Source organism: Monodelphis domestica, chromosome 1 (assembly GCF_027887165.1).
Source record: "Monodelphis domestica isolate mMonDom1 chromosome 1, mMonDom1.pri, whole genome shotgun sequence".
In the NCBI taxonomy this organism is placed as follows: Eukaryota; Metazoa; Chordata; class Mammalia; order Didelphimorphia; family Didelphidae; genus Monodelphis; species Monodelphis domestica.
The window spans coordinates 551,391,017-551,406,916 of NC_077227.1; the positions used below are offsets into that span (position 1 = coordinate 551,391,017).

The window sequence follows — 15,900 nt, forward strand, 5'->3', positions numbered from 1 at the left end:
TTGTTCTCTCTCCACTTCAACAAATCTTCCACTCAGCAGTTAAATTGAACTTCCTAAAGCACAAGACAAATTTTATCACACCCTTATTTAACAAACTCCTTTGGCTTCCTATCACCTCCAGTACCAAATATACAATTTGTTTGGTTTTGAAGGCCTTTCATAACGCTGCACCTTCCTACTTTTTTAGTCTTTTTAAACCTTACTCTGTCCTGCCACATATTTGAACTCCCTTAACTTTTAATTTGCTCATGATCCTTCTTTTCTGTGGACCTTTGCTTGACATTTTTATTCCATCAAGAGAACATTTTAAACATCTAATTCTCTGGATCAACTGAAGATGTGCTAATGACGACTCACACTTCCATTTTCAACATAATGAAGGGAATGAATGTCTAATAGGTTGTCCAAAATAGCTTGGCACAGAAGTGAGTGTGTGGTCTCTGAAATCTATTGCAGAGAAACAGAGACTTAATTAATGACATCTTTCAGAGAAGAGAGAAACTGCCTCCCATTTGGACTATGAATGAAAGAAAGAGGATACATACCACCTGCAAATCACTATCCAGGTGAGCACTGTCAAGCCACAGACCATGATGGCACCCAAAATGATGGATACTAATGATCCTCTAGGAAGTCTTCCAGAATCTAAAATGTGAGAACAAAGCAGAGGGCTTTGGTGAGGGAGGGTTCCAGGTAACACTTGGGTGTCGGAGCTGTCAACAGTAACCATCACAAGAAACTATTTACTCCTTTAATTTGTACTTATTGAGTCCCAATTTTGTTCAGGAAATTGGGGGAGGCATAAAAGAAAAGGGCAGCTTTCTTATACTGACAGGACTTACAGTTTAGTAATGGCTGACATTTATATAACATTGTAAGTTTTGTAAAATATTTTATAAATAAATCCTTTCATTTGAATCTTATAGAAACACCAGGAGGTAAGTATCACAGAGATTGTGATTCTTATTTTAAAAATGAGTCATGGAGGTTCAGAGAGGTTACATGACATGCCTGTGGTCATACATTTAACAAATGACAAAGGTGAGGTGTGAACTCAGGCCTTCCATATATCCCAAATTGAACATGCTGTCCATTTTACTATACTGCTATCATTTTCACTAGGGGAGACACACAAGCTTAAAATTATATCATACATTTTAATATGAATATAAAATCATGAATTTAAGGCCCAACAGGAACTCAGGAATAAAAAGAAAAATGTCATAAGTCTCTAAGGGATTTGAGAAAAGGGAAATATTATTTCTCACTCAGAAAATCATGGAAAACTTCCTGTGAGATATAATCTTTGCATTTGTCTTGGAAGAATGGGGAGAAATTGGACAAGTGAGTCTGGGGTGTTTAGGAGTAGAGTATGGTATTCCATGTGGAGGGAATTATGTCAGCAAAGACTAGGAGTCATAGTTCAATATAAGTTCTATGTATAGCAGGCAGTCTTTTTTTTGGCATGAGTGGGCTTCTCTGACTCAGTATTTTCCTCTGTATCACATAAGTCCAAGTCCTAATTTCTGAACTGGGGCTTTGTGCTTGGGTTAGACTCTGATTTCTCTTCTACACTTGGATGGTGTGGTCAGGCATTTCTTGTCTAATACTAGATTCTGTATGAATTCTGCAGGAATTCCTGAGTTTCAGCTCAGTTTCTCAGTGATTTTATATGACTCTGGATGCATGATATTTACTTACTGTACACACTTTCCTGGGCTCTTCTCCTTTCAGAGCTTCCTTAAGATTCTCATAAAATATCTTCCCTAGTCTTGGACGGGATGAAGGAGTTTAGCACTGTTTTTCTTTTATTTTTCTTTTGGTGCATTTTTTAAAAAGTTTACCAGGATATTTATGGGGAAATCTGGACCCCTTGAAGTCCTTACACACTGCTAATTTCTCACAATTCCATTTTTTAGTGTATAGAAAAAGACAATTTTGACTTTCCTGTCATTTGTGATGAAGTAAGGAAATGCTTATATCTTTTCTATATCTGGGATCATTTCTGTTTATAAAGTTTGAGGACCTCTGGGTATTACTGCTACCTATGCCCTTCCTTTTGATAAATAGTTATGGTGTACACTAGATGGGTATTATTTTGTCAGTGTTTGTACTATGCCCACACTACAGTGCTTTGGCAACCCTGTAAACAATTCAGTGATATGTACTGGAGCAAAGTCTATTTCTGTCTAAAAGAAGTGGAAACCTTATCATATTGCTGGAAGCTGTGCTGAGTGTGTTTGATCTAGAGTACTGGGTCTGGTGGAGAGAATTATATAAGAAGAATAAAGATAAATAAAAATGAAGTCTTAAGTACAAGGCAAGAGAATTACAAAAGTGAAATTAGATTGGAATATCAATACAATTGAATTTTGTTTCACACAGAAACAACCTGAAAATTAAATATTTGTGAAGACTATTTTGCAAATTAAGAATTTTGCCATAATGAAAGAGCCCTGGGATAGAAACCATTAAGATAATGTTGAAACAATTCTCCAAGCAATAAACAAGTGATTATACTGTTAGCACAGAAAGAAACTGAGTGACCCAGCAACACAGCTTCATTTGGAATAGCTTGTCAGTGTGGTCAATGGAACATAGACTTCTGGAGGACAGGTACTATTTTATTTTTGTTGGTTTTTTAAAAAGCTCCAGTGTATCAAAGTCCAAATATATCATAGACACTTAAAAATGGAAATGACTAGTTCGTGGACTGAACTATTGTGGCTTTGAATTCAGATATCAGTTCTGGTGCCAATTTTATATGTTACTCTGAACTTGAGACCTGAGCTACTCTGAAAAGCCATTAAGATCTTTTTTTTTTCCCCCTCACTAATGACTTCTAATCGCTCATTGGGGAATGAAGATGATGCCAGGTTTTGGTTAACTACATGAGGAGCAGACAACCTGAGCTTTTAACTAAGGTGACTGCAGAAGAGTGAAGGTGAATGTTTTGGTCTTGGCAATAATGAAGACCAGTTATGATCTGTTTCCATGGAGAGATAACTCACACTGGTAAAATCATGGGTCCTTGAAGTATCTGAGCAGGAATGAAGAGAAATGACCTAAATATACAGGATCAACACAGTTCTGGGCAGCTAGAAGGTACTCAACATTTCGGTAAACTTGTGATTTTTATAAAAATTGATAAGAGACAATGAAAATGACAATAAGGACCGTACAATTGAGATCTGAAATGTGAATACAATGGAAGGCCATCTAGTCCCATGCAGCATACTTTCTTAGACTCAACTTTCTTTTTGCTAAATAAATCTGCCTTCCATTGTATTTTTCCCAAGTGCCCCAAACATTCCTCCCCAAATGTTCTAAACTTTCCCTTTCCATTCTTGAATGTCTTCATAGAAATATATTTTCCAAATATATACACTGTTACTTTACCAGCCTTTTATCTAATATATTCCATAACAATGTAGTTCTGGATGCTATCCCACCAGGTCTCATGGGCACATGAGATCCTGAATGAAAAAAGACTAAGAAAACCTCTTCGGCAAAGATCTGGCTTCATTTTGAGCAGAAAAATTACAGGATCAGAGGTCTACAGGTTCCCTAATTTGAAACCTGAGACCCGGGATTACAAAATACACACTTTTATAGTTTCATGTTTATCTTCCCCTAAAGGACCTTCCCATTAGGCCCTTCCTGCTCTCTGAGGCACTTTACCTTCACCCCTAGTGCACTTCCTCTTACATGAATTAGTTTGATATAAAACACATTATACAACAGATTCCCATACATTGGATTAACATGTTAACTCAAGAGTAAACATTTAAGATTATAATTCAGATATTTTCTGAGACTACATTATTAATTTGGTTACACATTCAGACTCTTTCCTGGGACTAGCTTCTTACTACAAATCATAGAGTTACATATTATAGTTCTAAGATTATAACTTGATCATACTCCAAGCATTGATTAAGGTACTGATCATTGATTTTCTGATTACAGTTCTCATGTTAAGGTTGCTAGTTCACCTTGTTGTACTCAATATGCTCCACTGAACTACATTAAAGTGGATGTTCTTTCTATTAGTACACATTCCACTGTCTCCTTATATTGTGTAACTCTTAACTGCCTTCTCCAAGAGACTTTTTTAGAGGATCCACCTGACATGCAGCAGAGTTTCCTCTATGGTTTTTTATATTTGCAGGCTACCAGGGTAGCACATGAACTATCTATCTCTGATTTGCAATTATGTGGGTCTTCTTTTCATAGGGGTCATAGATTTAGAGCTGGAAGGGATCTTAGAGGTTATCCAGTATAAACTCATAAACAGGAAAAGTGAGGTCCAGAGATCAAGTAACTTGCCCACAGTCACACGCTAGTAAGTAGCTGAAACTGATTTTGAATATGAGTTAATGAGGAAGACAGTCTAGTATGTCAGAAAAAGCAACAGCTATTTAGTTAGAGACCCTAGGTTCAAGTCCCAGACCTGACACTTACTAACTAACTGTGATGTTGGATAAAGTATGCCTCTGGGCTTGAGTTGCCTCATCTGTAAAATGAGAAGATTGGAGTGGATGATATTTAAGGTATTTTCCAGCTTTAAATCTATTATCTCATGACTATAAATACAAAACTGTTTCCACAACACCAGGTTGCTTTTATTTTAGAATTGTTGTTTTCTTTGATGCTATTCATTTCCCCACATTTTGTGTATAAGTCATTACTGGGAATAGGCTAGAACCAACCTGTATTCAATATATATCTCTTCCTTGTCTGAGGGGTCAACCACAATTTTGTGGTGATGTAATTCCATATTTTCAATGACAAAATTTCCCCAAGGGAACTTTTATGTAAAAAAGTGGGGTTTTGCCACCATGGAGCATATAAAGGTAATTATAAATCCTGCGCAATTTTCTAAAGGCAATTCAGGTCACTTCTTCCACTTATCTAACTATAGGCTCAACTCATTATCCATCTGCATTTCCTTTTCCAAAAGAATGTACTGATGAACACATCCAGAAGACTGTCATTCTAACTGTCAAAATCTAAAAAAAAAAATCAATGTTTATTTTTGTTCATTTAGTTTTTCCTATGTAGACTCTTGGACTGTTCTCTTTTAAATAATTAATGTCTCTCCTTGAGAGCCTCTGGAATGTCTTCAGGGCATCAAACAAGTACAATATCATTCACACCTAGGAATGACTGGAAGACTTCACCATAGTCAATCTCTCTTGTATTTGGATCTTGCATAAGACATCCTGTTTGACAATGGCAACCACTTCTGGAGAATAAACATTTGATTCAATTGATGCTGATAATGACAAGTAGGGGTATAGAATCATTTCTCTCATTATGTTCTTTTTATCAAGGAGTGTTGTATTATCTTAACAACTGTATGAGAGATTCTACTTTGGAGGAGAACCCTTAAAGTTTCATTTTCTATACTAAATCAAATAGTCAAGAGATTTATGAAGCCGTTACTGTGAGAAAAACTACTCCCTTCTCCCAAGGAACTCAGATTCAAAATGGAGATATAACAAGTAAATCAATAGGTAATAAAAGATAGATACAATGGACATGGAAAATAGTCTTAGAAAAGAAAGCTCTATAAATGAGGGAAATGTAAAAGGTGACCCATAGAAAGTGGCATGGAGATATGTCTTGAAGGAAGCAAAGGATTCCAAGAGGTTAAGATGAATAAGGAGTGCATTTCAGGTATAGACGAGTTTAAATCCAGCCTCACATATCCACTAGTTGTGTGACTTTGGACAAGTCATTTAACCTCAGTCTGTTTAGGTCTTCAACTATAAAATGTAGATAATAATAGTACCTACCTTCTAGTGTGGTTTTGATGAGGAGGATAATATTTCTAAAGTGTTTTGCAAGCTTTAAAGTGGTAGATAAATGATAGCAATTATTATTAAGGAACTGGGAAATGTAAGAAAGGGTCAGGTTGTAAAGATCTTTAAATGATAAATAGGAGACTTTAATATTAGAGATAAAAGGTTGCTACTGAATACCTTTTTTCTAATAAAAATAAGACAATAGAGAATCTCATTTCTCTGTATATATTAGTCAATTTTGACACTCTAAAGATGTTGTTAGCTGTTGAGAATCATTTGCAAAATCTTTGTATTCCTTTTTCATGTTTCTTTATTGACCACCTTGACACATGTTTAAATAATTATAAAGATTTTATGAAGATGAAAAAGTAGGGACATAGGGACAGAAGGGACTATAATTGTTAGTTTCTTAATAGTCTTTTTGGGGATCAATAATATTGGTGCTGATTTTCCTCCATTCATGCCAAATCCATTTTTGTAAGAATTTTTCTAATATTTTCTAAAATTTTTCTCACAGCTAGAAACATTTTATCTTTATTCATCAAATGCCTATAATCTATGAACCATTTTAGAGGTTAAGAAGATTTATATGACATGAGCCTGGCTTATTAGAAGCCAACATATGATAATCTAAGAATTCAAAAATCATACACAAGAATATGGGAGATTCAGAGGCAAAGCAAGACTTGCTTTTCTCATTCTTATCTCCTTTCCCCCTTGGCCTACATGGCTCATAATTACATTATTCTTTATGATTCACATATTCTTATATCATACGTATGGTACAAGGACTGCAAATTTTAATCATCCCATTTTACACATGAGGAAATTGACAGAGAATCAAAGTGAGTTGTTCATTGTTGTCTGTGGCTTAGATATGCTGCACGGGAACTTGAAGACAATTTTGATTCCTGAGCCCATCACTCTTCTCAATATACAGAATGGTTTAGTAGAAAAATTTCTAGTGAAATTATGACTCTTAACTGTGTGACTTTGAGCAAGTCACTTATCTTTTCCAGGATTCATTTTCCTTTTGTATAAAATGAGGGGCTTGGCTAGGTGGTATTTAAGGCCCTTCTAAATCTAATCAATTCACAATCCTAGAATCTTATGAACATGGAGTGCAAGAGTAGTTATAATGAACAGGAATTCTTCAAAATTTTAAGAGCACTTTAGTTTAGAAGATTGAAATCCCTGCAAGTTTGCAAAATACTCTAATAATTTAAAAATCACTCTGAGCAGCACGAATCCAAAATCTCAATCATTTTAAAGATCCAGCTGTTCATTTTTTTTAAAGAAAGGATAAACATACGCGTTTGGGAAGAAGTCAAGCTGCATTCTCACTATGGCTTACAGACTCATTAGCAAACTTACCATGAGCCCCCACAGTGTTTAATAAAAAGTCACAACAACACTGCTTACTAGTAAAACTCCCTCAGTGCAGTAGCTCTAGGACAGGAATGCTAAGTAGCAACACTTCCAGGGCATAAATTAGATCAGTTATTTATTTAAATGGGGGAAAAGATACTTCCTGATAAGAGTCAGTGAGCCCAGTTCTTTACTATCTCCAATTTCCTACACATGTTTTGTTCTCATTTGGCTGCAGTTACCAACCAATGGGTAGGATAGTTTCTGATGCTATCTGTATCTATGAGACTAATACTTTGTGTCTTTGTCACTATGAACTGCCTTTTTTTTTTTGCCTCTTGCCACATAGTTGAAAAAGTAACTATTGTTTTCCAAGGATGGAAATGATCTTTGGTTATTCATTCGTTTAAAAATTTAATTTATTAATTATCATTAATTATTTATTATAATTTAATTCATAAACTTCACTTATCCATTCATTTACAATGCCTCAGAAGGCATCATCTGGCAAAATATATAGACTATGGGAGCAGGCAGGCCTTGAGATGGGAGGTCTCAAGTTCAAATTTGACCTTCAGACACTTCCAAGCTGTGTGACCCTGGACAAGTCAGTTAACCCCAATTGCCTAGCCTTTACCACTCTTCTGTCTCAGAACCAATATACAATACTGAGTCCAAGAAAGAAAATAATGGTTTAAAAATATACATACACACACACACACATACACACACACGCACACATATATATTCTTTTATGTTTACATTTCTCAGTTCATTCTACATAGGGTATTATTCTTAATTTATTCTTTTAAAAATTAGTTTTATCTATGCTTTTGGTTTATGACAAATCAATGAATCAACATTTATCAGGTACCTACTATGTGCCAGGCACTGTAATAAGTTCTGGGGATATAAATAGGCAAAAATAAGTCTCTGTGCTGTGAATCTTAAAATTTCTCAGACTTGTGAATCTTAAAAATTCTCAGACTCTACCTTAGAACATTGGTTAGGACCATTCCCCATTTTAAAACAATGAAGGGACTTTGGTCAGGAAGGTGGGAACTCTAACATTACTCCACCCATACTTAGGCATACTTTAGGGGAAGATAAAGTTGTAAAACTCCTTACTGAACAATGAAAAGTACTTAACTCATACTTATAGTAAGGCAAAAGCCCTTAAGCTAGGTCTATTTTTAGATTTAATACAAAAGGGTGCTAAGTACCTATGAAGGTCAAATTAATCACTAAAAGGTCAGGTAACTTGCAAACTTGCAAGGGACAAACTTAACAAAAAAGGTGTGAAGTTTTAGTCTACCCAGAGAAGTTGAGAACTAAAGAAGATGTGAATTAAGAATGGTCAGTCCTGTGAAAACGTCTACTGTGATTGGTAGATGTGAGAACTTAGGGGAGGTAACATAGGAGAAAATTCTCTTTAAAAGGAGGTCAGAAAGGCCTCTGAGGAAATTCATTCAGCTATGGAGCTGAATTGAAGTTTGGTCTCTGTCTCGGTGGCTGAAGTTAATTTAGCCTTGGAAGCTGAAGTGGAGCTTCCTGAACTATACCGGAGGGTCTCTCTGAACACTAGAATTTTGCTTGGAAGGATCTTGTGGTGAGTTGATAAAAGACTGACTGATCTCTCTCTTAAGGCTTAAGCCTAGGCTGACCTAGCCCTTTTCTCATTATTTCCTCTCATTATTACTCTCTCTCTCTCCTTTTCATTAATTCCTTAATTTGTATTAATTAAAACCTCCATAAAACCAAGCTGACTTAGGTATTTCATATTTGCGATTTTTTCCCATGGCGACCACTTTATTTTTGATTTAACTCAAGACACAAAACCATATTTTATCTTTAACAGTTTATGCCAACCACTCTTTTGACAGCAACAGTCCCCAAGGAGCTTACAATCATGGTCTTTCTAGATTCATTCCAATTTTTTCCCATTTGCTCAGTGAGACCTTTCTTAAAACAATAACAACAACAAAAGCAAAATTAACTTGCACTATAATGAAGATGAATTTTTTTCACCAATAGTTGATTCTCTCCATTTAAGGGGGAATTTGCATTTACTCATTTCCTATTAATCATTATAATTATACAGCATTAAATTTTATTTAATGTTGTAAAATATTAATGTGATCCTTAGTTTCTTGGTTCCAGTTTATAAATATTTTTTCTTTGAATTCTTCATACTTGTTTCTTAGAGCAGAAAAACATTCTATGACATTGATATACCCCTATATTTCTATATATTCTCAAAACAATGATAACCTAATATTTTTTCTAGGTCTTCTGCAAACATAAAACCATTGCTGTGATAATTTTTTTACAGGACTTTTCTATCTCTTTGTGAAATGTTTGTAGCAGTGGGATATGTAGTTCAATGTTAAGAACAATTTTCTTGCATGGTTCCAAAATGTTTTGCAAAATAATTGAACCAATTTATGCCTTATTACAGATGAGCAAGAAAGAGTCAGATTGGAGGAGAATCCAGAGACAAAAACAGCTGTCCTATTTTTGATGGTGAAATTTTTTGTTTTGTTTTCTTTTGGTCGTGTCCTGCTCTTTGTGACCCTATTTGGTGTTTTCTTGGCAAAGATATTGGGTTAGTTTGTCATTTCCTTCTCCAGATTATTTTATAGAGGAGGAAACTGAAGCAAACAGTGTTAAGTGACTTGCCCAGGTTCACAGAATTAAGTATTTGAGGATGGATTTGAAATTAGTTATTCCTAGTTACATGCTTAACACACTATCTACCATGCTACCTGAAGTGGAAGGGAATGGGTGCCAGAAAAAAACTTAGATATGTTCATTCTGGGGCTGATCCTGTACCCTATTTCACTTAAAATCTCAAAGCCTTCATCTTGCCCTTCAGAACAAGGTTATGAATTATGAATAAGGCTTTAAAAATTTTCAGAGTATTATAGCTTTTAATGATTAAGTTAAAATGTACCATGTTGTAATGAGAGAACAGGCACATCTCAGGGATGATCAATATCCATGTTGAGATGAGTTCTGAACATCAATATGACCAGCACTTTTCAGAGGGACAAAACATGCCTTTAGCACTGCATTCCATTGGAACAGATGAGGGGATTTTTGGTTGGGAGGGCTTATTCTCACAGAATTATGGAATTTCATGGTTGGAAATGATATCAGAAATGATTTAACCCAGTGGTCTCTCATTTAAGTTGTCTATATAAGTTTATAGCATTAACCCACTTGCACATACAGAATCACATAGTTCTTAGACCATCTATAAACATTAACTTAATTCTTACACTGCTAAATATAAGCTCCTGTCCAGTGACCAACAAGTACATCTTCTACTGAAGGCACTGAATACATCATCTTTTACATTCTAATTACCAATAAAACCAAAGTATAAAATGGAAATTATAGCTACATGGAAAGTTGGCTTATATATTTTCCTTAGAGAGGCAAATAAATGAGTTGGGTTTTAATCATGTGTCCAAAGGCAACAATAAACATCATTTCATGGGACACTTAGCCTGATCATATTGCAGGGCTCATGAGAAACATTTCAAAAAGTCTGCCATGATGATAATGCTAATTGAATTGACATCTGTTGCAGAGGATGGACATAAAGTAATTCTGTGAAGGACTTGGTAAAACCCTTTGAATTAAATCCATATACACTTTAGTATTTGGTGCCTTCAAAGAAAAGGAGATCATAGGTAAAAACAGGAAAAAAGGAAATTGGAAAACATGATTCATGATCAAGAAATCCCAAAGGCATGTAGATTATATAAAACCCTCTCTTCTACATGTCATAAATACTTTCTTCAACTAATGAATCAGAAAGAGCTAGATCTGGTAAAAAAATGAATAATATCTGAGAAAAGGAAATTGATAACACTCTAGAAGTTGATTAATTCTTTATATAGGCATATTAAACATGAGATTCTAGTTCTAGAGATGAAAGAGACCTTATAAACTGTCTAGAACAATAACTTTATTTTATAATTGAACAAAAACTGATTTCCATGAAGATTATTTGACTCATCTATAGTCACAATGGTATAAAATGTCAGTTAAGCTTTGAACCTCTGACTTCAGAGCCAGTGCTTTTTTTGCTCTACCAACTATCTATGCTGTGATTTAACAGGTAAAAGAAAATCATAATATTATTACTAATAAAAATGATGAATAAGAAAATGTCAGTAGCTACCAAGCTATCCTACGACTTTTCCATCTCTACAAAATCTTTGTTATAATAACCTGTACAAATATCAAGGGGATTCTTGTAAAAGTTATGGGAAGAAAACAGGCAGACCTTTGTAAATGACATTATACAACAGCTCACATCTTTACGGGCACATAATTGTTTGAAAGGTAGAAAGGGTACACATTGGGCTTATGACTTGTTGACTATAAAATGTAATTAGATTGATCAAAACACCACCTTGAAGGCTTCATTCCTATAAGTAGTCTCCCATGAAAATTTCAGTCAAACAGAATTTCTTAAAAGATAGAGCAACAAAATAATTTTGATTAATCCCTGATTACTAACTGATATTAAGCAAGTTATATAACAGGGACATATGGGATTACTAAAGATGCTTGCTTCTGTTATAGAGGATATATGTGCTGCAAGGAATAAAAAAGTATCTCCTATAGGTGAGGAGGCCCTACAGCTGTTCTTTCCTCCTCTTTTTAATATTCTGGTTGTATCAAGTCCTAAAGTAGTCCAGAGTCTCTAAAATTATCTATTTATTTATTACACACACACACACACACATATGTATATATATATTTCTCAAAAGAATTTGTCCTCACTTATGGAAGTAGATCAACATAAGTCACACAACATGACAAATCATGGAAAATCCTTTGCAATCCATATAATTAGAAGGAACATTGTATGAAGGATTTAAAGCAAAAAAAGGATTTTGAGATCATTTAATCAAACAATATAATTTTTCAATGACTTGATTAAAGTTAGGTCCTAAATGATAGTCTGGATTTAAGCTCAGGACACGTCTCCAAATTTAGCATATTTTCCAATATGTTATCCATATAGATGAGATTTTAGGGATATTACATTATATACTATAATTTATACCTTTGTTTCTCCTCACCAAGACCTGTTAATATAATTACCTAGTCCAATGAACAAAAGAATTCTAGAATCATAAGATACAGAACTGGAAGGGATCTTATGTGACCTAGTTTTATTTTCTCATGTAGCAATTCAAGAAGTTAAGGATCCAAAAAATTAATCAATTCATGTTACAGGTGGTATTAGAGCAGAGTTTGAATATAGAGCTAATTCTGAGTCCAGTGCTCTTTCCATTATACAATTCTGTCTAATGTGCCCTAGGGTATGTGAAGAGGAGCTATAAAAGTTCTACTCTATCCTATAATCTGAGTTCTGATATTCTTAGTATAAATCCTTAAATCTAGTATAAATATTATAAATAAATCTAGTACAATAAATAAATAAATCTAGTATAAATCCTTAATTTTACAGAAAAGGGGAACCTAAGTCCAGAAATTAGATGTGATGAGACTTGCCCAAGATCACAGAATTAGTTCTGCTGGATCTGAGACTAATATTTGAAACATAACAAAACATCTGAGGCTTTATATAAAACATTTTATAAAATACATGAAGTGGTTGAATCTTAATGGCATGTGATTTCTTATTATTTTTGTTAAGAAGATTATGAGGAGCCTGGAGAACACATCACTTTAAGTGTTTTAAGGTTATTCAGAGAGCTGAACTAATGAAAGTTTTAAGCTACAAAATAGATATCCAGTGTCTTTAGTGACCTCTGATCATGATACCAAGGAAGTCAGATAAACTGACCCAAAAAAGGATCCATAGAGCTATCAAAAGTCAGGAATCTGCTCTCAAATGGATAGGAAGCAGAATGAGATCCACTGATTGGACAAGAGAACAGGGAAATGGCTATAAGTGGGTGGAAGATCAGGATATTTATTCTTTTTCAATGAACTCATACTGGGTGTGAAAAGGGGTGGAGTGGAAGTGATGTGTTTCCATTAGAGCTTTAAAGGCACCATGTTTCATAGAGGAGAAGAAATTTGATTTGAATTCAGGAGACTTGAGTCTGAATTTTGGTTCTGCCATTTAATATCCATGTGACCATTTAATATATATATACACACATATATATATAATGGTATGTATTTATATATATATATATATATTTATATGTGTACATACACACATATACTAGGGTCCCTTTGCACTCTGAAGATCTATGACTAAATTTCAGATAGTTTCTTTGAGTAGTAAGAAGTATTCCGATTCTGATGGACAAGTCATTTAAATTCTCTGGTTCTCAGTTTCTGCATATGTAAAAATAAGGTTGATATGGATGACTTTTTTGTTTATTTGCACCTGTAATTTGATTGGCATAGAGAACTTCTGGTATGTAAACTTCCCACAGGGATAGAAATCAACAATTTTTAGAAAATGTATTACCTCAGAATTTAATTTAGGCTTATAATATCATTATTTAAGAACTCAAAGTAGCCTAGTCCTTCTTAAGTAGAATAATGCTAATGATCATTAAGCATTTTGAGGAGGGTGGGATATTCCAGACAGAAAATATCATGAGTAAAGTCATATTTTGAAAAGAGAGTAGTAAAATTTGGTTGTAGTATATGCTGAAATACATAGAGGAGGATAGAAGCTAGAAAGCTAGGGAAAGCTTCAGAAATGCAAAAGAGAAAATTTTAAAACAAAAAAATTTGAAATAGTCTTAATTTTTCTGTATATTATTTTTTGCTTTTAGTTCAAAGATGGAGAAAATTTACCTAATATCTTATTAAGTAAACTGAATCTCTGAGGCAAAATGGCAGCTGTAGTAGTCCCCTGTGTCTTACAAGGTATAAGGCCTTATTTCTAGGAACTTGCGTGAATGATGCCTTGATCTAATCTAGGCCCTTTCCAGCTTGAGAATCACTAGTTGTAGCCTTAATTATTTTAATTTTAACTAAATTTGTGGTTTTATGGGAGAGAGAATAAGTGGGATAAAAAGAGAACCCAATCACAATTGTGCCTTTCCTATGGAGAAGCAGATCAGATAAGCAATACATCTCTAAGTATTTATGAAATACCTACATGGCAGGTATTATTCTAGGTCCTAGGGATACAAAGATAAATATGAAAAATTCTGCCTTTCCTAAAGGAGTTTACTTTTTTATTGAAAGACAAAACATGTACATGTAGCCAGAGTATAAAAACAAGGTATAAATATCAAATATTGAAACTATGTGCAATAAATAAAGATAATATTTGGCGGGAGGAATTAATAACTGACCAGAAATAGTATTTGTAATTCTGGGTACAGAATATCCCAAATCCCTTAATTATCTACCTTACAAATTAAAGTAAAGCTCAGGGGTTAGGTCTTATGGGAAGTCATTCGCATATGCTAGGTTGTTTGTCCTTTCTCCCTTAAAATTACTTTGTATTTATTTACTTGTCTATGCATTGTATTCTACCTAAGCAGATTCTAAGCTTTTTGAGGGTAGGGGTTGCTTTATATTATTACCTTTGTATCCACAGCATCTGATATAGTTCCTTGCAAATAGCTTTAAGGAATTTAATAATTTTATTGTATAGATTCAAAAACATTTAATTCCTTGTCCCCAACATGTTAGAGTAACACAGAAAAGGAAATAAAAGAAAAAAGTTGATCATTTTAAGTCCAAAGGCAGCTTTAGAATATATATGAGTTCCTCTCAAGATAGTCCATGGTATTCCTCCCACTCAGGGTGGGGATGACTCAATGAATCCTTGGGCCAGCTTAAAATAACCTGAAAACAAGAGCAGGCTGGATTCACTGAAGAAGTCACTTCTTTCAGCAGAAGGATTTGTTCAGCAGCTCCTGCCAACCTTGTCAGGGAAATGTTTGTTGAGTGGGTGAAATGTGACATTTTCTTGGGCTGAAGAAATTATTCCATAGTTGACTATGAAATAGCCACAAGAGATCAGTGTTTAGTTAAGGATAAAATAAAACAAGAAAGAATGGCAATGTGTACAGAAGAAGTACTGGTTTAGTTAGAAAAACACCTACTAGTTCTGAACCCAGTTGATCTGAGTTCAAATGATGATTTTGATATTTATAGTAGAAGAAACAGAATCAGGGAAGATAAGTTTACAGAGGGATTCACTATCATACCAAATTGATTCCTCTTTTGGACATCTCTACTATTTTTTATTATAAAGATATTTTAATTTACCAATTACATGTAAAAGCAAATTTTCACATAAATTCCAAAGTTATAGGATCCAAATCGTCTCCTTCCTTCCCTCCCCCCCCCCCCCCGAAGCTGGCAATAATTTGGTCTTGGTTATACATGTATTATCATGCATAACATATTTCCCATTCATTGTTGTTAGAGAATAATCATATAAAACCAAAATCCCCCAACCTAAACTGAAATAGAATGAAAAAATGCATGCCTTAATCTGTGCATTCCCACCCCAATAGTTCTTTCTCTGGAGGTGTCTAGCATTCTTTGTCATGAGTCCCTCAGAAGAGTCTTAGATCATTGTCTTGCTGCATCTCTATTATTTTTAAGGCCACTGCTTTCTCCTGTCACTCAGATCCACAACCTCTTGACTCCTCACACCTATTCAATGCCCATATTGAATTTGTTACTAAATCTTGTTTCTCCCTTCACAACATCTATCCCCCTTTCTCCTCACACAGTAGCCAAGCTC

General features: G+C 34.4%; 1 protein-coding gene across 1 annotated transcript in view; it reads right to left on the bottom strand.

Annotated features, from left to right (window-relative positions):
* Positions 1–480: 480 nt before the first annotated feature.
* Positions 481–15,900, bottom strand: part of TPO (thyroid peroxidase) — a 159,525-nt gene continuing 144,105 nt past the window's right edge. Inside the window, exon 13 of the mRNA XM_056817534.1 lies at positions 481–645. Coding sequence (XP_056673512.1) covers positions 518–645 — 128 coding nt within the window. The 3' untranslated portion in view covers positions 481–517. The remainder of the gene's footprint in view (positions 646–15,900) is intronic.